General features: G+C 41.0%; 1 protein-coding gene across 5 annotated transcripts in view; it reads left to right on the top strand.

Moving 5' to 3' along the window:
- The window catches only part of DCLK2 (doublecortin like kinase 2), a 147,647-nt gene that overhangs the window by 94,108 nt on the left and 36,278 nt on the right, over positions 1–17,261 (top strand). For all 5 annotated transcript variants that reach the window (XR_015553806.1, XM_014780199.2, XM_004420904.3 and 2 more), the window contains exon 5: positions 3,298–3,392. Coding sequence is in view for 4 of the 5 variants with exons in the window: in XM_014780199.2 (XP_014635685.1) it covers positions 3,298–3,392 (95 nt within the window). In the remaining variant the exon portion in view is untranslated. The remainder of the gene's footprint in view (positions 1–3,297; positions 3,393–17,261) is intronic.

Here is a 17,261-nt window from a genome sequence, read left to right as displayed (position 1 = left end):
CTTGCTTTTACAGACTGCTTTAGCTGTGGTATACCTGTTACCATTTAGCAAATTCCATGGGACTAATTGGAATTTCAAACAGAATTAGTAACTTTGTAAATATAATAATGTACTTTTTCAATCTTTGGACAGAAGTGCTCGCATAAGTGAATTCTGGTTGACTGAATTCCTCAACAAAACTCTGATTTATTGAAGTAACTAACTAGTATGTAATAAACACACAGAAATTAATCTGGGTAACGTAAGTGGGTAAGTAGTTACCATAATTTGAGTCTTAAAACTTCTCAGTTTAGGGGCTGACCCAGTGGCGTAGTGGATAGGTTCGCACCCTCCGCTTCGGCCCGGGGTTCTCAAGTTCACGTCCCCAGTGTGGACCTACACGCTGCTCTGGCATGTAAAGTAGAGGAAGATGGGCACGGATGCTGGCCCAGGGCCAGTCTTCCTCAGCAAAAAGAGGAGGATTGGCAACAGATGTTAGCTCAAGGCTAATCTTCCTCACTGAAAGAAAAAATCTCGCTTTAGGTTTCAAGCTTGTGAATATTTCATAGTCCACCAAGATAAAAAGTATTCAGAGCAAATTAACAAACAAGCAAACAGAAAAGCCCCCCAAGTCTATTTCTTAGCTTACAGTTGAGGAGAGGGGGGAATAAAAGCCTTGTTTCGGGAGAGAAAATCAGGGGTGTAGTGAAGGAGTGGGAGCATCACAAGGAGGCTGGCTGGTCCTTGCACACCTTCCATTTGGTGGCAGCAGAGTGAGGGAAGAGGGCACGATGTGCCACTGTCCCAGGTCCCACTTACCTACAGTTCCAGAGACTCTGGAGAAATGTGCACATAAATGAAATTAAGGGCTACTTATTAGAGAACATTTTTTAGAAGCTTCCAAATGCTATCAGAAATTTAGAGGGCTACATGTGACTTAGTATCTCTTTAGGATGAGAGTTATTTTGGGGAAAATATGGACATGTAGTTACTGACGCCGGTTAAATGCCTGGCAATGAGTTTTGTTAGGAAACTATGCCTAGGCAGGGGATGTATTTTTAGGGAGATTGGTCAGCTACCGAGATCACCATTTGCAGGAATCGATTTTTCTCCTTTAGTCCTTTTCTATCATCATTGCAAGGAAGTCTTGGATATCTGTGTGGTGTCTGAACATCTGTGAATGCTAACAGCACTTATTGAGGAGGAACTGGTGACCTGTACAGGTTGCTGTGTGGGGTGAAGAAAAAAAGGAATAAAATTCAGTCTCGGCTCACAGCAAGTTTACCAGTTCGTTGCCCATAGTAATCTCTATTTTATGTAAATTCCTACCACCAGTTCTCTTTAAAGAGAATTTTAAAAAGAAATAACCTTAATTGAAATTTAACTTAATTGAGAACTAATCAGGGCTGTTGAATACTCTTAAAAGTTTCTAATTAATTGTGTAGTCAGGGCCGGCCCCGTGGCTTAGCGGTTAAGTGCGCGCGCTCTGCTGCTGGCGGCCCGGGTTCGGATCCTGGGCGCGCACTGAAGCACTGCTTCTCCAGCCATGCTGAGGCCACGTCCCACATACAGCAACTAGAAGGATGTGCAGCTGTGACATACAACTATGTACTGGGGCTTTGGGGGGAAAAATAAATAAAAATAAACTAAGTTTCCAAATATATTTGTGTAGCAGTTGCTGCATAACAAATCACCACAAATTTAGTGACAAAATAACACACATTTATTGGGCCGGCCCCGTGGCTTAGTGGTTAGGTGCGTGTGCTCCGCTGCTGGCGGCCCGGGTTCGGATCCCGGGCGTGCACCCATGCACCGCTTCTCCGGCCATGCTGAGGCCGCGTCCCACATACAGCAACTAGAAGGATGTGCAGCTATGACATACAACTATCTACCGGGGCTTTGGGGAGAAAAATAAATAAATAAATAAAATTAATTGTGTAGTCATTTGTGTTGTACTTGCCCTCTAAATACCGACATACGTTTGTTAAGAAAATCTAGGTAACTGATAGTTATCTTTGAATGAGTGGCTTTGAATTAGAAAAATTAGTGTCATAATTTAAAAATAACTAGACAAAGTTTTCATCTTGACTAAACTTTTTAAATAAGCTGTACAATAAACAAACAAGACTTCATAAACCGAGAGAGTCATCTCTGTTGACACATGATTCATTTAATCACAAATACTTGACCCTGGACTTCTGCCTCCGCTCGAGGACTGGCGCTCACTTTTTTGAATCACCTATTCAGGACCTTTAGCTGTGCATTTTGCTTTTTATACTTATTAGCGTCATTTAAAATAATAGTTGTCTGCTCCCTTGAATTAAAAAAAAAAAAGGAGATGGACTTTTCTTTCCATATGGACGAATGGCATTTTTCATCTACTTTGGGCAAAAGCATTGAAGATTAATGATAAAAGAGGTTACTTACCCCAGTAGTAGATATTAACTACCAGCTTTTTGAAATGACAGCAGAATGGATCCAGGTGATACCATTAGGAATAAACGTGAGTCATACTGAAATGTTTGACCAGCAGTCTCTGGTAGAGAATCCCCGAATTAACGTTCCCCCCTAAACAGCAGCAGCCATACTCTTCTAGCATAGGCTCTAAATTGAGCTTTCAACCTAAGAAGTGTATGAAAGTTTGGAGGGGGAAAGCATACAAAACCACCAAGATTTGCTAAATAATGGGGAAGTTAAGCTCTAAAGAAAACAAAATGGAAGGAATTAGAAATAACTAGTCTAGATAAAAAGAAAGTTGGAGTGTCTTTTATGACTTTCAAACAAATAAGTAGGTATTACAAGGAAAATGACCAGTAATTTTCCATTTCCATTAAGAATATACTTAGAAAATGTGTTTGGATTACAGTGGATTTGATTTGGGAGAGCCGTAAGAACTTCTTGGTTATTCAGGTTGGTATTTACCAAGATAGTGGATATTGGAGGTTATGGAACAACCTTCATAGTAAATCATTACAAATATAATAGCCATTCACTTCTCTACCCTTGTTGGCAAACAGGATATATGGACAAGTTCTTGTTCACATCTCTGATTCCATAATGTTTTATATATTTGTTTATGTCACTGTTAGAAAACTATTATCAACAGTAATTCTGGTTTCACTCCTTATTTGTCTAATGCTTTGTCTTTAATACAATAAGATACATTATTTTTGCTTTTTGCTGATTTGCTATTTGCTTTGAGCTTTAAATGAATCGAAGCTTCATTGGAGCTACGTTGTGCATGTGCTTAGCGTTTTTAAACAATCTGTTTGTTTTGGGTTTTAATGACCTCTGTCCCCTTTGTTGTCTTATGGTCAGTTAATGGAACTCCCAGCAGCCAGCTTTCCACTCCTAAATCTACAAAATCCTCCAGTTCCTCTCCAACTAGCCCGGGAAGTTTCAGAGGATTAAAGGTATGAAATAGGATGGTGGCATGTTTGTTTGATTTCGTTATTTTGAGTTGCGTAGTTTAGTAGTTTACTTTGTTCAGGGCTTGGCTGCAGTAACAAAGCAAAAAGGAAAGAGTTCAGTATTTGGAGCCAGGAAGACCTGGCTTTGGATCCTGTATCCTGTTTCATTTTGTAATTTGGGCCAGCTCACTTAAGTCTTCTGTGCTGAAGTGTTCCCATCTCTAAAGTGGGAATATAAGGTTGTGGTAAGAATTGAATATAATGTGGTAAAGTACTATAAGTAGTAGTTCCCTGTTATTATCAAAATGATTTGCAATGGCAAAGGCTTGGAGAACACTCTGATTCTTTTTTAAATCTCATTTTGAATCATGATTTTAAATATTGCTAACATAATTTGACTTGGTGAAAGTCTAAAATAGAGTGGAATACTAGTATAATACTTATGTATAAGTAGTACTACAAGAAAAATATGTTCATTTTGGTGAAGAACTTAGAAATAAATTTTAAGTTTTGACTGTGATGTCCTAAAGATATAAACAGTAACTTAACAGGATTAGTGGTTGGTTTAGCAGGCATTTTATCTAATAGAGAGGGAGATGAATGATGAGAGAAACCAAATTTGTCAAATTTCAACAAGGTTAATTGATTTAGTAGCTTTCAATAATTTAAATTTATAAGAGAAGATTTCCCTGGTAAAATAGTAGTAAATGATTGGGGCTAAAGATTGAAAGTTTCCTTTTGTGGAAATAATCAGGTTGTCTATGTGGTAATGTACTCTGAAAATACTGAAGTATACACAGTGCCATGTATATTTGGGTAAATTAACTTTCATTCTCTTGGCGTGTTTGGTTGACAATGGAAATACCTTCATTAGGAATACGTTCTCCAAAGTTGGTTGCCTAAACACTTTAGATATCCTCTGAGTGGTTTTCTTTACCTTAAGGATGTTGAAAAATATTTTTAATTAGTAAGATGAGTGGTAAGAGCCTCACCACCCTTGGCTGAATGAGGAATGAGAACTTGCCAAGTGTGGCATCCCGACATCTTTAGAGCAGTGAGGTCTGTGATCGCCCCACTTCTCCAAGGGTTTCATTCTCCACCTGATTCTAAGGTTTGCTTGTCCTGCCCTGAGAATGTTATGTCTACTTCAGAGTGAACTTGTATGGTTCTTATCTAAGTGCCTGAAATCAAAAAGAGAAATTCCCCCCGAAAAAGGACAGATTGTCTGTTTTTGTGCTTGCTTGTTTATGTACATTGGCAGAATTTGAGCTGAGACTAGTACAGTAATGTGCCACATAACTACGTTTCAGTCAACGATGGACCGCGTATACTACGGTGGTCCCGTAAGATTAGTGTCATACAGCCTAGGTGTGTAATAGGCTGTACCATCTAGGTAAGTATACTCTGATGTTAGCACAGCCATGAAATCACCTAACGATGCACTTCTTAGCACGTATCCTCGTCGGTAAGTGACACGTGACTGTAATAAGTTTGGGAGTAGGGAGTACATAGCTCTCACCTACCTCTAAGTGAAGCTCTTTATATTTGTCAAAAGATCTAGGCATTTTCTGGGTAAATTGGTTTAGGTCAGCTCATAATACAATATCAATGGAATTCTTAACTGTCAATTCCAAAAAAGTTATATGAATTAAAATTCACTAATAAGTTAATTATTTTCAGCTTTTCTTTCCCAATTTGTTTACCCCAGAATAGATAGGAGGAGCACTGTTTTTAATCCGAGTAACTTTCAAGAGAACTGAAGTAAAAAGAATTCAAGTTGATTCACCTCTTTTCTAGTTTCAGTTGTTTTGTCGTTTGTTAAAGCAAAAGCAAATGCTGGTAATAGTTAACTAGGGCAAACCCAACATAAACTTTCCAGTGAGCCACATGCAAAGGTCATTGCTGTTTCTCCTTCAGGCCGTTGCTCCAGGCCGGGCTGGGACCTGGACCTGGGGCTGCATGTGGCCTTCCAGGCGGGTGCCTTATTCCCTGCTTACCTGGGATCTTGGTCATTTTCCCCTTTTTTGTTATCCGTTGGTAACCGGGGCTCCCATCTTTCTTCCTAGTCCATCTTCAGCTATAAGCCTAAGGTAGTCCTTTTTTGTTGTTGCCACTAGGTCAATTGGTGCTGCTTTTTAGCAATGGAGACTACAGCTTCAGGACTGGATAGCTGATCATTTCAAGGAAATACATATTAATGCTCTGGGTACACACCCACTCCTTCACACATGCGTACAAACTCGCACAAGATCACTCTCATTTCTGGAGTGAAGGTTCATGACATTTTAAAAACATGGTAATAAATTGTATTATTGCTGAGACATTAGAGAAATTGTTTTCACTATGCTAGGTGTATCTTAATTATTATAGTAACCCTAGTGTTTAGCACGCAGTTTTGTGGCACATAGTAAATTCTTAAGGATTACTTATTGATGCCAAGAGAGGTAAAGAAGGTTAAGGGAAATGTTGATTATGGGTGAAGATTGAAGATGAGATTATCAGGAAGATAAAGAGTAGTGGTCTTTCTGTGACCCTTCCTCCCTTTCTCCTCCTCCATGCCTGAGGCCGGTGGGCTTTGCTAACAGCTGTGAGACCTCTTCTGGGTTTTCATTTTCTCATCTGTAAAATAAGGTTGCTTGATTTTATAAATTAACTCTAAAAATGCTAGGATTATACTTCTTTTAAGTTGCCAAAAAACCTGTCTAGGAGGGTGGGGCGTCTATTTCTTTTCTTCTCACTTTAAAGCTGATATAGGGCCGGCTCTGTGGCTTAGCGGTTAAGTGCGCGCGCTCTGATGCTGGCGGCCTGGGTTCGGATCCCGGGCGCGCCCCAAGGCACCACTTCTCCGTCCAGCGCGAGGCCGAGTCCCACGTACAGCAACTAGAAGGATGTGAACCTATGACATACAACTATCTGCTGGGGCTTTGGGGGGAAAAAAATGAATAAATAAAATCTTTAAAAAAAAAAAAAAAGCTGATATAGAATCACTGAATTTTACGTTAAATATTAGCAGCTAAACAGGTCTCTACCACAGTGACCACCTTTTAGGACACAATGTTAAACGTCTCTTCCCCTGCCTATTCCCATGGGTTATGACTTGTGGAAATTTCATCTCATCGCAGTTCCAGCAATCCGTGGTATGTATTGTCCTTGGGATGAAAACCTGCCTTTGAAATACTGCAACTTGGTCATGTTACTTACTGTACAAAATACCCTAATTTTGATGTCATTGTAAAGCTCTAGTCAGCGTCTGTCCACGTTTGCGTTATTTTTTCTATTCAGTGACATTACAAATGGAGAATTACAGATAATTACAATGTGTTAGTGCTATGCTTTTTCCTTCCACTTCATTTAAAGTAGCTTATTAAGATCAATTAAGAGGGAATGTCTGACAGTGGAGGACTGTTTTTCATGAGCAGGAGCTCTTTACCACTATTTATCCTGGTTAGAAGCTTTAATGGCTTTGGGGATAGATAACCTTTTTCGAGAGAATCGGAGAATTGACAAAAGCAAGCATACCTAGCCAGGACAGCACGTACAGGAGTTTAGTACATCTCTGTCTGCCAGGACACAGCTTTGGACAGATGGTTGTTTTTTTACTATCTGGATTTTACTTAGTAGGGAATTAAGCAAAGTTAAGTCAAAGATAAGCAGAGTTTGATATTGTGCCACAATTCTGCTCCCCACCCCCCCGCCCTTTGTGCCACTTTCTGGGAACCATTTTGATATTTTGGTGGGAACATTGAAAGAACCGAAAATGAGAATAGAGTGATGATATAATGTTTAATCTCAGACCACAGTGTGCCAGTGGTATTTTTGTTTGCTCACTGAAAAGGATATGAGAAATTCAGAAGTAGCCCACCTCCCCACAAAAAGTGCTCATAGTTTTCTCCATAGTACTCTTATGAGGAGGACAACACTGCTCCATTCATATGCATTCATAAAAGATCATGCTCTTGAAGTGCTGGACCAAAGCCAGGAGAGGAAGCAAAGCTTTCTTCAAGTTGTGAGTTATTTTTGCAGGATGAGAGTGTAAGAAATAGGGTGACAACCAAGTAATTAAGGTTCTTTAAAAGTGAAAGACGTCAGGACAACTAAGAGTTAGTTGTACCTCGATTATAATTTTTTTGTTTTGCTATCTACCTAAAACCTACAATGTGAAAACTAAAAGATCTGAGATCACTCTCAGTTTTCATTTTATAGATGGAAAAACAGGTTCAGGGATGTGAAGTGACTTGCTCACAGTCCTAGTGGCCAATCTGGATCTCTGACCCTTTTAGGGTCTCTGTCTCTAACTTCTGACTTTTTCCCTGTCACTGGTGGGTCTGATTCAGTGACTTGAACACAGGCACCACTTCGAAAAGCTGTGCTGTGTCAGTCTTTTAGGAGAGTGAATGCTGGGAGTGGTTTGCTTACTGAGTACCTGGATTTAGATATGCACAAATGCTCTGAATAAAAAAGGGCTAAGAGATAAGGAAAGGAACAGGGAGGGAGGGTTGGGAAAAGGGAGAGGCAATTCTGAGGTGGGGGAGAACCTGGATGAAGGGAGGTGGAAAGATAGAGAACTCCTGTTGACAGCTCTTTCTGGGAGACTTGGGGGAAGAGATTGCTAATAGGTATCTAATGGGGATTCTTTTCAAATGAAATGGTCTACGTTGTGTGTCCAGCACTTCTGCCTGACCCCAGGAAGCTTTAGTAAAACGACAAAGTTCACAATAGGTTAGGGTGATTGGTTTTCTATGGAAACCAGCAGTGGAGCTGAGATTGGCATAGGTTGGAAACAGAAAGGGTAGTCCAGACCCAGCAAACGTATGGGTACATGGATATGAGATAATGTTACATGGTGGGCCTGGGGTGGAAGCCACATTGTGAGTAGGGTGGCGTAGCTGGGATTTGAAAGCAGAGCCCATGTTTGTAATCATTTCTAGCCCCTCAGGACACAGTGAGAAAGCAAGCCCAGTCTGTTAAACAGATGATTGGAAACAACATGGTCAGACCAAAAAATTCATAAAATGAGTTGCTAGGGCCACCCAGCAGGTCCCCATTGGGCATCTTCCCCAGAACCTGGTCCCTAAGTATTAGAACTTGGCTTCACTTTTGTGTGTGAATCTGGCTGTCCTAAAAGGCAAGGTGCTCATAGTGATGGTCACCTGGGGAGGAGGCATTTCTGCAGGCTGGACACGAGCCACCTCCACCACAGTGGTGCCAGGTACCTACCACAGTCAGGCACATGGGAGCCCAAAGGCCTTTGCAGTAAAGCCAATTCATGCCAAGCTCTACTACATCTGTGTCAGGAGGGTGCATAGCTCCTCAGGACTCTTGTTTATTTTTCTTTTCTCCTCCTTAATTATTAAAATTTTCTGTGAATGTTCCAATCTATCCTAGTTAAGCTAAGGGGAACCAAGACAAGAGACAAGAGCCTTTGGCCTACTTAGGCCAGAGGATTAAGGCAGAAACGGTGCCCCCTAGTGTGCAATTACAGAAAGAGAGCCTCAAAGAGGAATGAAGGCTAGAGCTCCCTCGGTGCTCAGCTGCCTCCTCCGTTTTGGAGACAGACACAAGATGGTGTTGTAGTGGTTACATGCATGAGCTCTGAAACCAGAGTGCCTGGGTTTGATCTTGGCCTGACTACTTACTAGCTGTGTGCCCGTGGGCAAGTGACGTCACCCTTATCTGTAAAAAGGGGATTAATAGGACCTACTGCACAGGGTTGAGATTAATTGATTAAATACCAAGAAAGCACTTAGAATAGCTTTGTTACTCTTTCCTATGTAAGCCTTGGGGTTTCCAGGTTTAGTTTTCACATGAGAGAAGTTTCGTTTACAAAAAAATTGACATGTAATAGCATAGGAGAAGGAAAGGGGAAGTGAGAGAAATGAGACTCTAGATTTTATTACCTCCTCTGCTTTTCTCTCTATTATGACTTTCCCTCCCAACTCTATCCTTTATCTCTGCTTTCCTGCCCTCTGTACATATTCCAACCCTATTAGTAATCTATAGATAATTCTATTAGTAACAAGGTAACCTAAAATTTAGCAGCTTAAAACAACAATAAAAAATTATTTTTTCATACAGTTCTTGTGAGTCAGGAATTTAGGAGCAGCTTAACTGGATGGTTCTGGTTTAAGATCTTTGATGAGGTTGTAGTCAAGATGTACCCAAGGCTACAGTCACCTGAGGGCTTGACTAGAAATGGAGGATCCTCTTCCAAGGTGAGTCACTCACTTGGTGCCAAATTGGTTCTGGCTCTTGGCAGGAGACCTCAGTTCCTTGCCATGTGGACCTCTCCATAAGTTGGCTTGAGTATCCTCAGAAGATGACAGCTGGGTTTCCCCAGAGCAAGTGATCTGAAAGAGAGAGAGAGAGTCATGTGGAAGCTCTCCTTTCTATGACCTAGCCTTGGAAGTCAGACACCATCATGTCCATAATATCTTAGTAATCACGTGTGTTAGCCCAGTTCAGCATGGAAAGAGCCTACACAAGGGCATGAAAATCAGGAGGTGAGGCTCATGGGAACCATTTTGGAGGCTACCATACCCCTTCGCTCTACTTTTATCTCTTTATCAACCAAAGTTTTTTTCTTAGGCTGCCTGTTTTCTGTTAATAACTCTCTGTCCATTATCCTTTTTGAGAGCCACAAAAGTCTCTCTCTCCATCAAATTTATTGCTTTGTTCTCCTTCCAGTCCTTTTGTTCTCCGGACCGATCTTTACTCTGCCCTTCAAATCCTAGAATTTCACCACCACTGACATTTTCTTCTCTTAATCCCCCTCTTCCTGATCCTCCATTTTCTCCTTGACCTCAGCCCATGATCTCGTTTCCTCTGCCCTAGCTCCTCAGAAGTCCCTTCGATCTAGCTGATAACTTTCCCTGCAGGAATATTTACTGTGCTTAAATCACAGCATTTTCTTTGGGACAGATAGGCAATAAAGAGTACTAAATGTGTCATCAGCTGCCAGATGGATGAAGAAAGCATTTCCCTGAAATTTAATTCATCATTCATATCCCAATTTAAGACTTTCAAGGCAGTAGTAACTTAAGGCTTCAGAGTCAGGGGCACGTCTGTGGACACAGGGATAAAATGTCTCACATTTTGATGCTGAAGTGTATGCCCAGAGGCTGTCTACTGTGAGCATTCTTGTTGGTTGAAAGAAGAAAGAAAAAAGTACATTTGGAACATTATCCAACATCTTGAGATTATAAACTGTCTGATATGCTGATATTTTATCTGATGATGTCTCCTGGGTCTGCCGGTGGTGAAAGATTTTCCAGATTTGTGAAGTGTGATGAAAGGGCTGGTAGTATCTCATGCTGATTGGCAGAGCTAAAATGTAACTCTTTGACCTTCTGAACTTGGAAACTTCTTTTCGAAGCTGTGAAATGTAAATCCACAGTAGCTGCTAACCTTAGCCCTTTTTGCTTTTCCCTGGAGCTTTGGCTTTTCTTTGGTATTTAAAACCAGTTACTAATCTTCAGTACTAAAAGGCTGGCTCCTTTTATACTCTCTTTATTACCCCAGAAATGTTGGATGGTGACTTCTTCTTTGAACGTAATTGATTCTGTTGACAGAAACAGAAACAAAAGGAGGGACTAAACAGTTTTGAAGACGTCAGTGCCCGAACAAAATAAATCATCATAATGACTCTCAGACTCGGTTTGAGGACAGTGATGTTCAGATCGTAGTTGCTCAGTAAATAGGGGCCTTTGGTGGGTAAATGGCTCAACTTGGCCAAAGCCCACCTTTGTGGGGAGGGACGGAGTTTGCCAAGCAAATCCATGTATAAATAGGATCAACTGTCGGAACTTTATTTGAATATAAGCAACACATGTATTAATCGTAAATACCCCCTTATTCATGAGAGCGGGTCATTAGAAATTCTTCTTGATAGTACATTAGAGATAATTGAATGGAGTTACGACTTAGATGTTGTCGTAGTGAACTGGCCCATGCCAGTGACCAACTGTGGTAGCCTCCATAGCTGGAACTGAAGAGACAGGCACCTCTCCCACCACCCCGGTATCCTAGAAATTGGTGATACTTCTCAGTGAAAGCATGCAGGCATTTTTAGCAGGTAGGCATGGCCATACCACCTATCTGTCGCTGAAAATCGCTAAGACACTTTGCTTGAACAGCTCACTCATAGGGGTGTGCTGGTTTTCTCTGCTGATTTTGGCAGGCCATGTGGTCAGCTGAGGTGGCAGCAGTACTCAGAGGAACAGAAAAGCACAAGTCAGCAGGTTCCACACAGCCCCTTTCATAGACTGTTGAACCTTGTACATGCACAGCAGTGGGTTTTGTTTACCGCTATTCACCACTATTAACCAATCGCAGATCTCAAGCACCACTAATTTTGCCAAATGAATCAAGTCTAAGGTATGGCTACAGATGAGAATACTTTGTATGTTACTAACCCCTAGGTGCTGATTCGGATTAATTTTTCTCATATCTCGTTACTAATACTGAAGTGTTTCACAGTAAATTATCACAAATTCAATATAAAAGTGATAAAGCTTTCTCTCTCTCTCTTTTTTTTTTTTTTTTGTGGAAGATTAGCCCTGAGCTAACATCTGTTGCCAATCCTCCTCCTTTTGCTGAGGAAGATTGGCCCTGGGTTAATACCCGTACCCATCTTCCTCTACTTTATATGGGATGCCGCCACAGCATGGCTTGATAAGCGATGCATAGGTCCAAGCCTGAGATCTGAACCACCGAACCCTAGGCTGCCGAAACAGAGTGCTTGAACTTAACCACTTCACCGCTGGGCTGGCCCTTAAAGCTTTCTCTTTTTAAACACATTCCTAATTCAGCATTTGTAGTAATTTACACTGGTTTTCTTTCTAGGTAATGGAATTGATGTTTCCGATATTTTTTTAAAAACCCACAAAAATGATGAAGCAGATCTATTTGTAGGTAATATCTAGTATACTGATTTTTTTTTAATCTTTAGTACATTTCAGAGGTCACCTTTTTTTTTTTTTTTTTTTTGGTGAGGAAAATTGGTCCTGAGCTAACATCTGTGCCAATCTTCTTCTATTTTTGTATATGGGTCGCTGCCACAGCATGGCTTAATGAGTGGTGTAGGTCCATGCCCGGGATCTGACCCTGGGCCACCGAAGCAGAGTGCGCCGAACTCAAGCACTGTGCCACTGGGCTGGCCCCAGAGGTCATCTTTTGAAAGTAAAAATTTTTCTTAAGCTCTCTTTATGTGAGAAAAGGATGTGAATTTGTTTATCAATTTGACTAAATTACAGGAATGTGACTATAGTTCTGTAATCTTAAAGCATGTTCTAACTATACCACAGTGACTATTTTGATGAGTGAGTCTGGTATTGGGTGGCATCTCTTAGCTAATTTGATAGCCTTACAAGACTTCTCTCCTAGTGTTCTTAGAGGAGGGCATAGTGTGAGAACAGCCAAAGAGCTTCTGGGCTCTGGAGTCAGACCTGGTTTAGATTCTGACTCCACATTTGCTGTAGTATTTGAGCAAATATATAACCTCTCTGAGCTTTGGTTTCTTCACAGATCAGTGGAGATGATGATATTACCTAATTCATAAGTCATAAAGTACTCATTTAAGGACTTGGCACAAAGTAGACATTCAACAAATTGGAATGAGTGTCGTCTTTCCTTTTCTCACAAAGAGAAAGTTGCTTGGCTATAGATGACTTGCAATGGTGAGATATTTAGATGAGCAACACAGAGAGCTTAAACAAACTAAGGTAGCTGAACAATTAATTACAATTGCTGCTAGAAACTTCCTCCACAGAAGTTCTCAACCTTGGCTGCACATTAGATCCTCTGCGGAGCTTCGAAAAAATACTGGTGCCTGGACCCTACCCCCAGGGATTCTTTAATGTGGGGCACAGCGAGGCAATAGAGTTTTTCAAATCTTCCCAGGTGATTCTAATGTACAGCCAAAGACAGAGAACAGCCGCTTTATAGCAACAACCATACCCTGAGGTTTATTCTGTTCTAGAGTTTAAAAGTTTAAGAATTATGTTGGAAGAAAAGCTTTCCTAAGAAAGTTGTTGTAGACTGGGAGTTTGCCTGCTGGCTAAATTTGGCCCACAGTCTGTTTTTCTAAATAAAGTTTTATTGAAACATAGCCACGCTCATTTGTTTGCATATGGTCTGTGGCTGCTTTTATGCTACAACAGCAGAGTTGAGTAGTTGTGACAGAGATCGTATGACCCACAAAGCCTAAAATATTACTCTCTGCCCTTTGCAGAAAATATTTTCGACCCCTGCAGTAGGCCACTTAAAAACTGAATCATAGTGCCATTTTCCAAGATGCATCAGGAAAGTCAGTTCTACATAAGAATATCTCCTAGATTCTGTTCAAGTGCTTCCTTTTATGAAAAATAAAAATGAAGTAGTGTCCAGCATTATACTCAAAAGTCAATAGTAATATGCTATAATGCATTGATATAGCCATTTCTGCTACTTTTTTTGAGAATTGCCTATTTCTGAACAAAACTTCACATTTTTAGTGTAGTATTTAACATTTCTCTTTAAATTTTAAGTTTTGTAGAAGTTGTAATAATTCAGTTATCAAAGAAATTTAATGTATGACACTCTGACCTAACTCCCTGGCTAAAACTGTAGAAAGCTGGAATGTTACTCATTATACTTGATAGCTTTTTCTGCTCTGATTTCAAGTGTTTTTTTTAAAGTTCTTAGCAGAAGCAGATTCTTGTACATTTCCCTTCCTTGCTTACTCGTAAAAATGGAGCTCCTTCTGCCAGAGAAGTAGGTAGCTGGGGCAGCGATGCAGGTCACAGAGAATGTACTCAGCAATATCTCTACAGTCTTTTCTATCACCTTCCCTCCTTGACCAATCAAGACCTCAGCAGGAAATAGCCCCCCTCTTCTTCCCACCCCTAAACATAATCTCATCTTTTTGAACCAGTTAATAATTATGGAAGATATCTTGAAAGAGTCCAGATGTTGCCATCCATTTATGCTTCATTGAGGAGGATCTCGCTAACATTGCAGCATCTAGGCACTTTCTTTGTGCTGTCTCAGCATCATAGTTGCTGATGGGAGCGTGAATGCTCATTAGCATTTTAAAAGATTTTAATAAAAATTGTTAGTTTGACAATAGAAATGGGACAGGTTTAATCAGGAATGCCATATTTTAATCTCTCTGGTGCTAATTCAATCCTTGATTCAATAAGAGAATAATTCTCTTACAAGAGACAGGGAAATACATAAATTGTGCCTGGGAAACAGTGAGAATTTTGTAGAGTCATAGCTTTAGCCCATGTTTTCATTGCTCTTTGTCTGCGTGTCTCCCAGAGCTCTGGGAATGCTCTGCTTTATATTTCACAGTAGACGCTTCACATTTGCCAGGGATCTGTCCAGAGAGCTTGTGAATACCCAGCTTTTCTTGTACCCTTGGAGCACCAAGCTTCATTATTGGGAGGTCAAGTGAACGTAATCACTAGCTGTGTGATTCAAGTGTTACAAGCACAGATTCATGCCTCAGCAAAATGGCTCCCTGTCACGGATCTTCAGAGTCGTTTGTAGCCCTTGGAACCTTAGAAGCCATATCCTGGAATGTAGAGGTTTCGAGGAAGGGTTTAGTGTACGCATATGTTGCCTCATGAGATTGTAAACTTCTGGGTGGTAATGACTGTCCCTTCATCTTTGTATCCTTTAAAAATCCAGTGCAGGTTGTTGCTGAGGGAGGAAAGGAAAATTGTTCCTGTGTCTAATGATGTCTCTGTCTATTCAGCTGTGCTATCATAGAATGATTCCCTTTATTTTTTCATGTTTTCATTTTCTTCATGAAAGCTTTGTTTTCAAAAAAGGGAACATATTTGGATAGATAATTAGATAAGTCATTCCTGTTTACTCCATATAGGTTTTAAAATTTTTTTTTTTAATGCTTGAGGTTTAACACTAAAAAAATCATTTGATTTGAGAGTTGAAAAAGGTTCTTCTTGCCATCATCATTGGCTAAGAAAGCTGCATTTCCTGGTGATTTAGTGAAACCTTTGTCAGGTACACATGAAAGTAGCCCTTCACTTGGCCCTATGCCCTCCACCCTCGCCCTCTCCACGAGGTGCCTCCTCCTCTGAGGCCCCAGGCTTCAGCTCAGGTGCCGCTCTCTCTTAGTTGTCAGGGAAGCAGCTTCCCCCACCTGCTCTGTCTCCTGGTCTCTTTCCCTGCTCCTTGCCGCCTCCAAATCCCAACACAAACCAAGTTTGTAATTACTGGATTGTACAGGGAATCAGGATAGGAGGGAGTGGGGGTTTAATCAAAATAAACATTGGGGAAGTTAACGGTGGTTCACAGGAATCAATTAATAAACACTCCGATGAGTCAACCATCCATGTGAAAATGCACAAGGAGGTAAAAATGCCTGCATTTTAGCTCCTTCTGAGTCTTCCTTCCTAGAGAGCCCTTGTATCACACAAAACACATCAGCTTGCAGTAAACCAAAACTTGCTCAGATTAGCTCAAGAAAGGGACTTGTTAGAAGAACATTACCTGCTTCCAGAAGAGCTGAGCAAGCGTGCCTGGGGAGGGCGGGGACAAAGGCAGGTCTTAGGACCTCAGCAGTGGATGTGGGGTCTGCACACTGCACGCTTCCCTATGCTCTGAGTGTTGGGAGGAGAGATGATTCCTGCCTGGTGCCCAAGCCTGACCCAGTCAGCTGTGGCCTGAGGATGTGGGGCTGCCCAGTTCTGGGCTGTGAGAATTAGACATGCAGGTAAGCTGATCACTGCCCACTGTCATGCAGGCATTGAGAGTCCACCTCCCCCACTACTGTAATCTTGGGGTAAGCAATGATCAAAAGGGATCTTTCCATTTACCTTTGAGGTATAACTTTCCAAGAAATGACCTTCTTCTTATCTTTATTCCATTAAGAATTTGACTGATATGAATTTAATTGGATCTCTTATTTCCGTGACTGACAATTTTCAGTCTAGGAAGGGTTGGATTAGAAGAGGAACGGACTTGGAATAAATTATTTAGCAAAAGATCTCTTATAGCCACTGTATATTCAACAATTCAGAAACGTTTCTCAGTCACTCGTTTCAAGACTGTGCAATGTTTTAAGGAAAGATGCTAATAACTAATATTGAGTTAGTGTTACATGTCAGTGGCTGTGCTAAAGGATTTTATGTATGAGCTAATTTTAATTCTCTAGCAAATATGTGAGCTAGGTGCTGTTCGCTATTTTCAGAGCAGAAAATTGACTTGAAAAAGAAAATTGACTTCGAAAGTTTAGACAATTTTTAAAAAATTGAGTCACTATAAATGTAAAATGCGGGCCGGCCCCTTGGCTTAGTGGTTAAGTGCGTGCGCGCCGCTGCTGGGGGCCTGGGTTTGGATCCCGGGTGCACACCAACACACTGCTTCTCCGGCCATGCTGAGGCCGCGTCCCACATACAGCAACTAGAAGGAAGTGTAGCTATGACACACAACTATCTACTGGGGCTTTGCGGGAAAAATAAAATTTTTAAAAAATGTAAAATGCATGAAAAATAGTGGTGGGAAACAAAATGGGCAGGTAGGTAGGTAGGACAAATCATGGCCTGAATGCCGTGCTGAGATTTGGGGGTTATTCTATTGGTGATGATGACTCGCTGAGGTTTTTGGATCCTAGAGGTGATATCAGAACTATCCTTTGGAGAAAGTTCTCTGGCAGTAATGAGTGGGATGGGTGAGACTGAAAGTAAGTAAGGAGGCCTTTGATGAGGTGCCAAGAGAAGCCTAAGGAGGACCAGGACTAGGGTGGTCGCTATGGAAACGGAACAGAGTAGTGAGTGTTGTGGTTTTCTTTTCGGCTTTCCTTTCAGTCCCGTCTCTGGGCCTTGATTTTAAACAATTTAGCTTTTAAACATTCTAGTATAGAGTTCT

This window comes from Ceratotherium simum, chromosome 12 (assembly GCF_057802395.1).
Source record: "Ceratotherium simum simum isolate JZ-2026a chromosome 12, ASM5780239v1, whole genome shotgun sequence".
NCBI classification, from domain to species: domain Eukaryota; kingdom Metazoa; phylum Chordata; class Mammalia; order Perissodactyla; family Rhinocerotidae; genus Ceratotherium; species Ceratotherium simum.
This window is presented reverse-complemented; position numbering and strand designations above follow the sequence as displayed.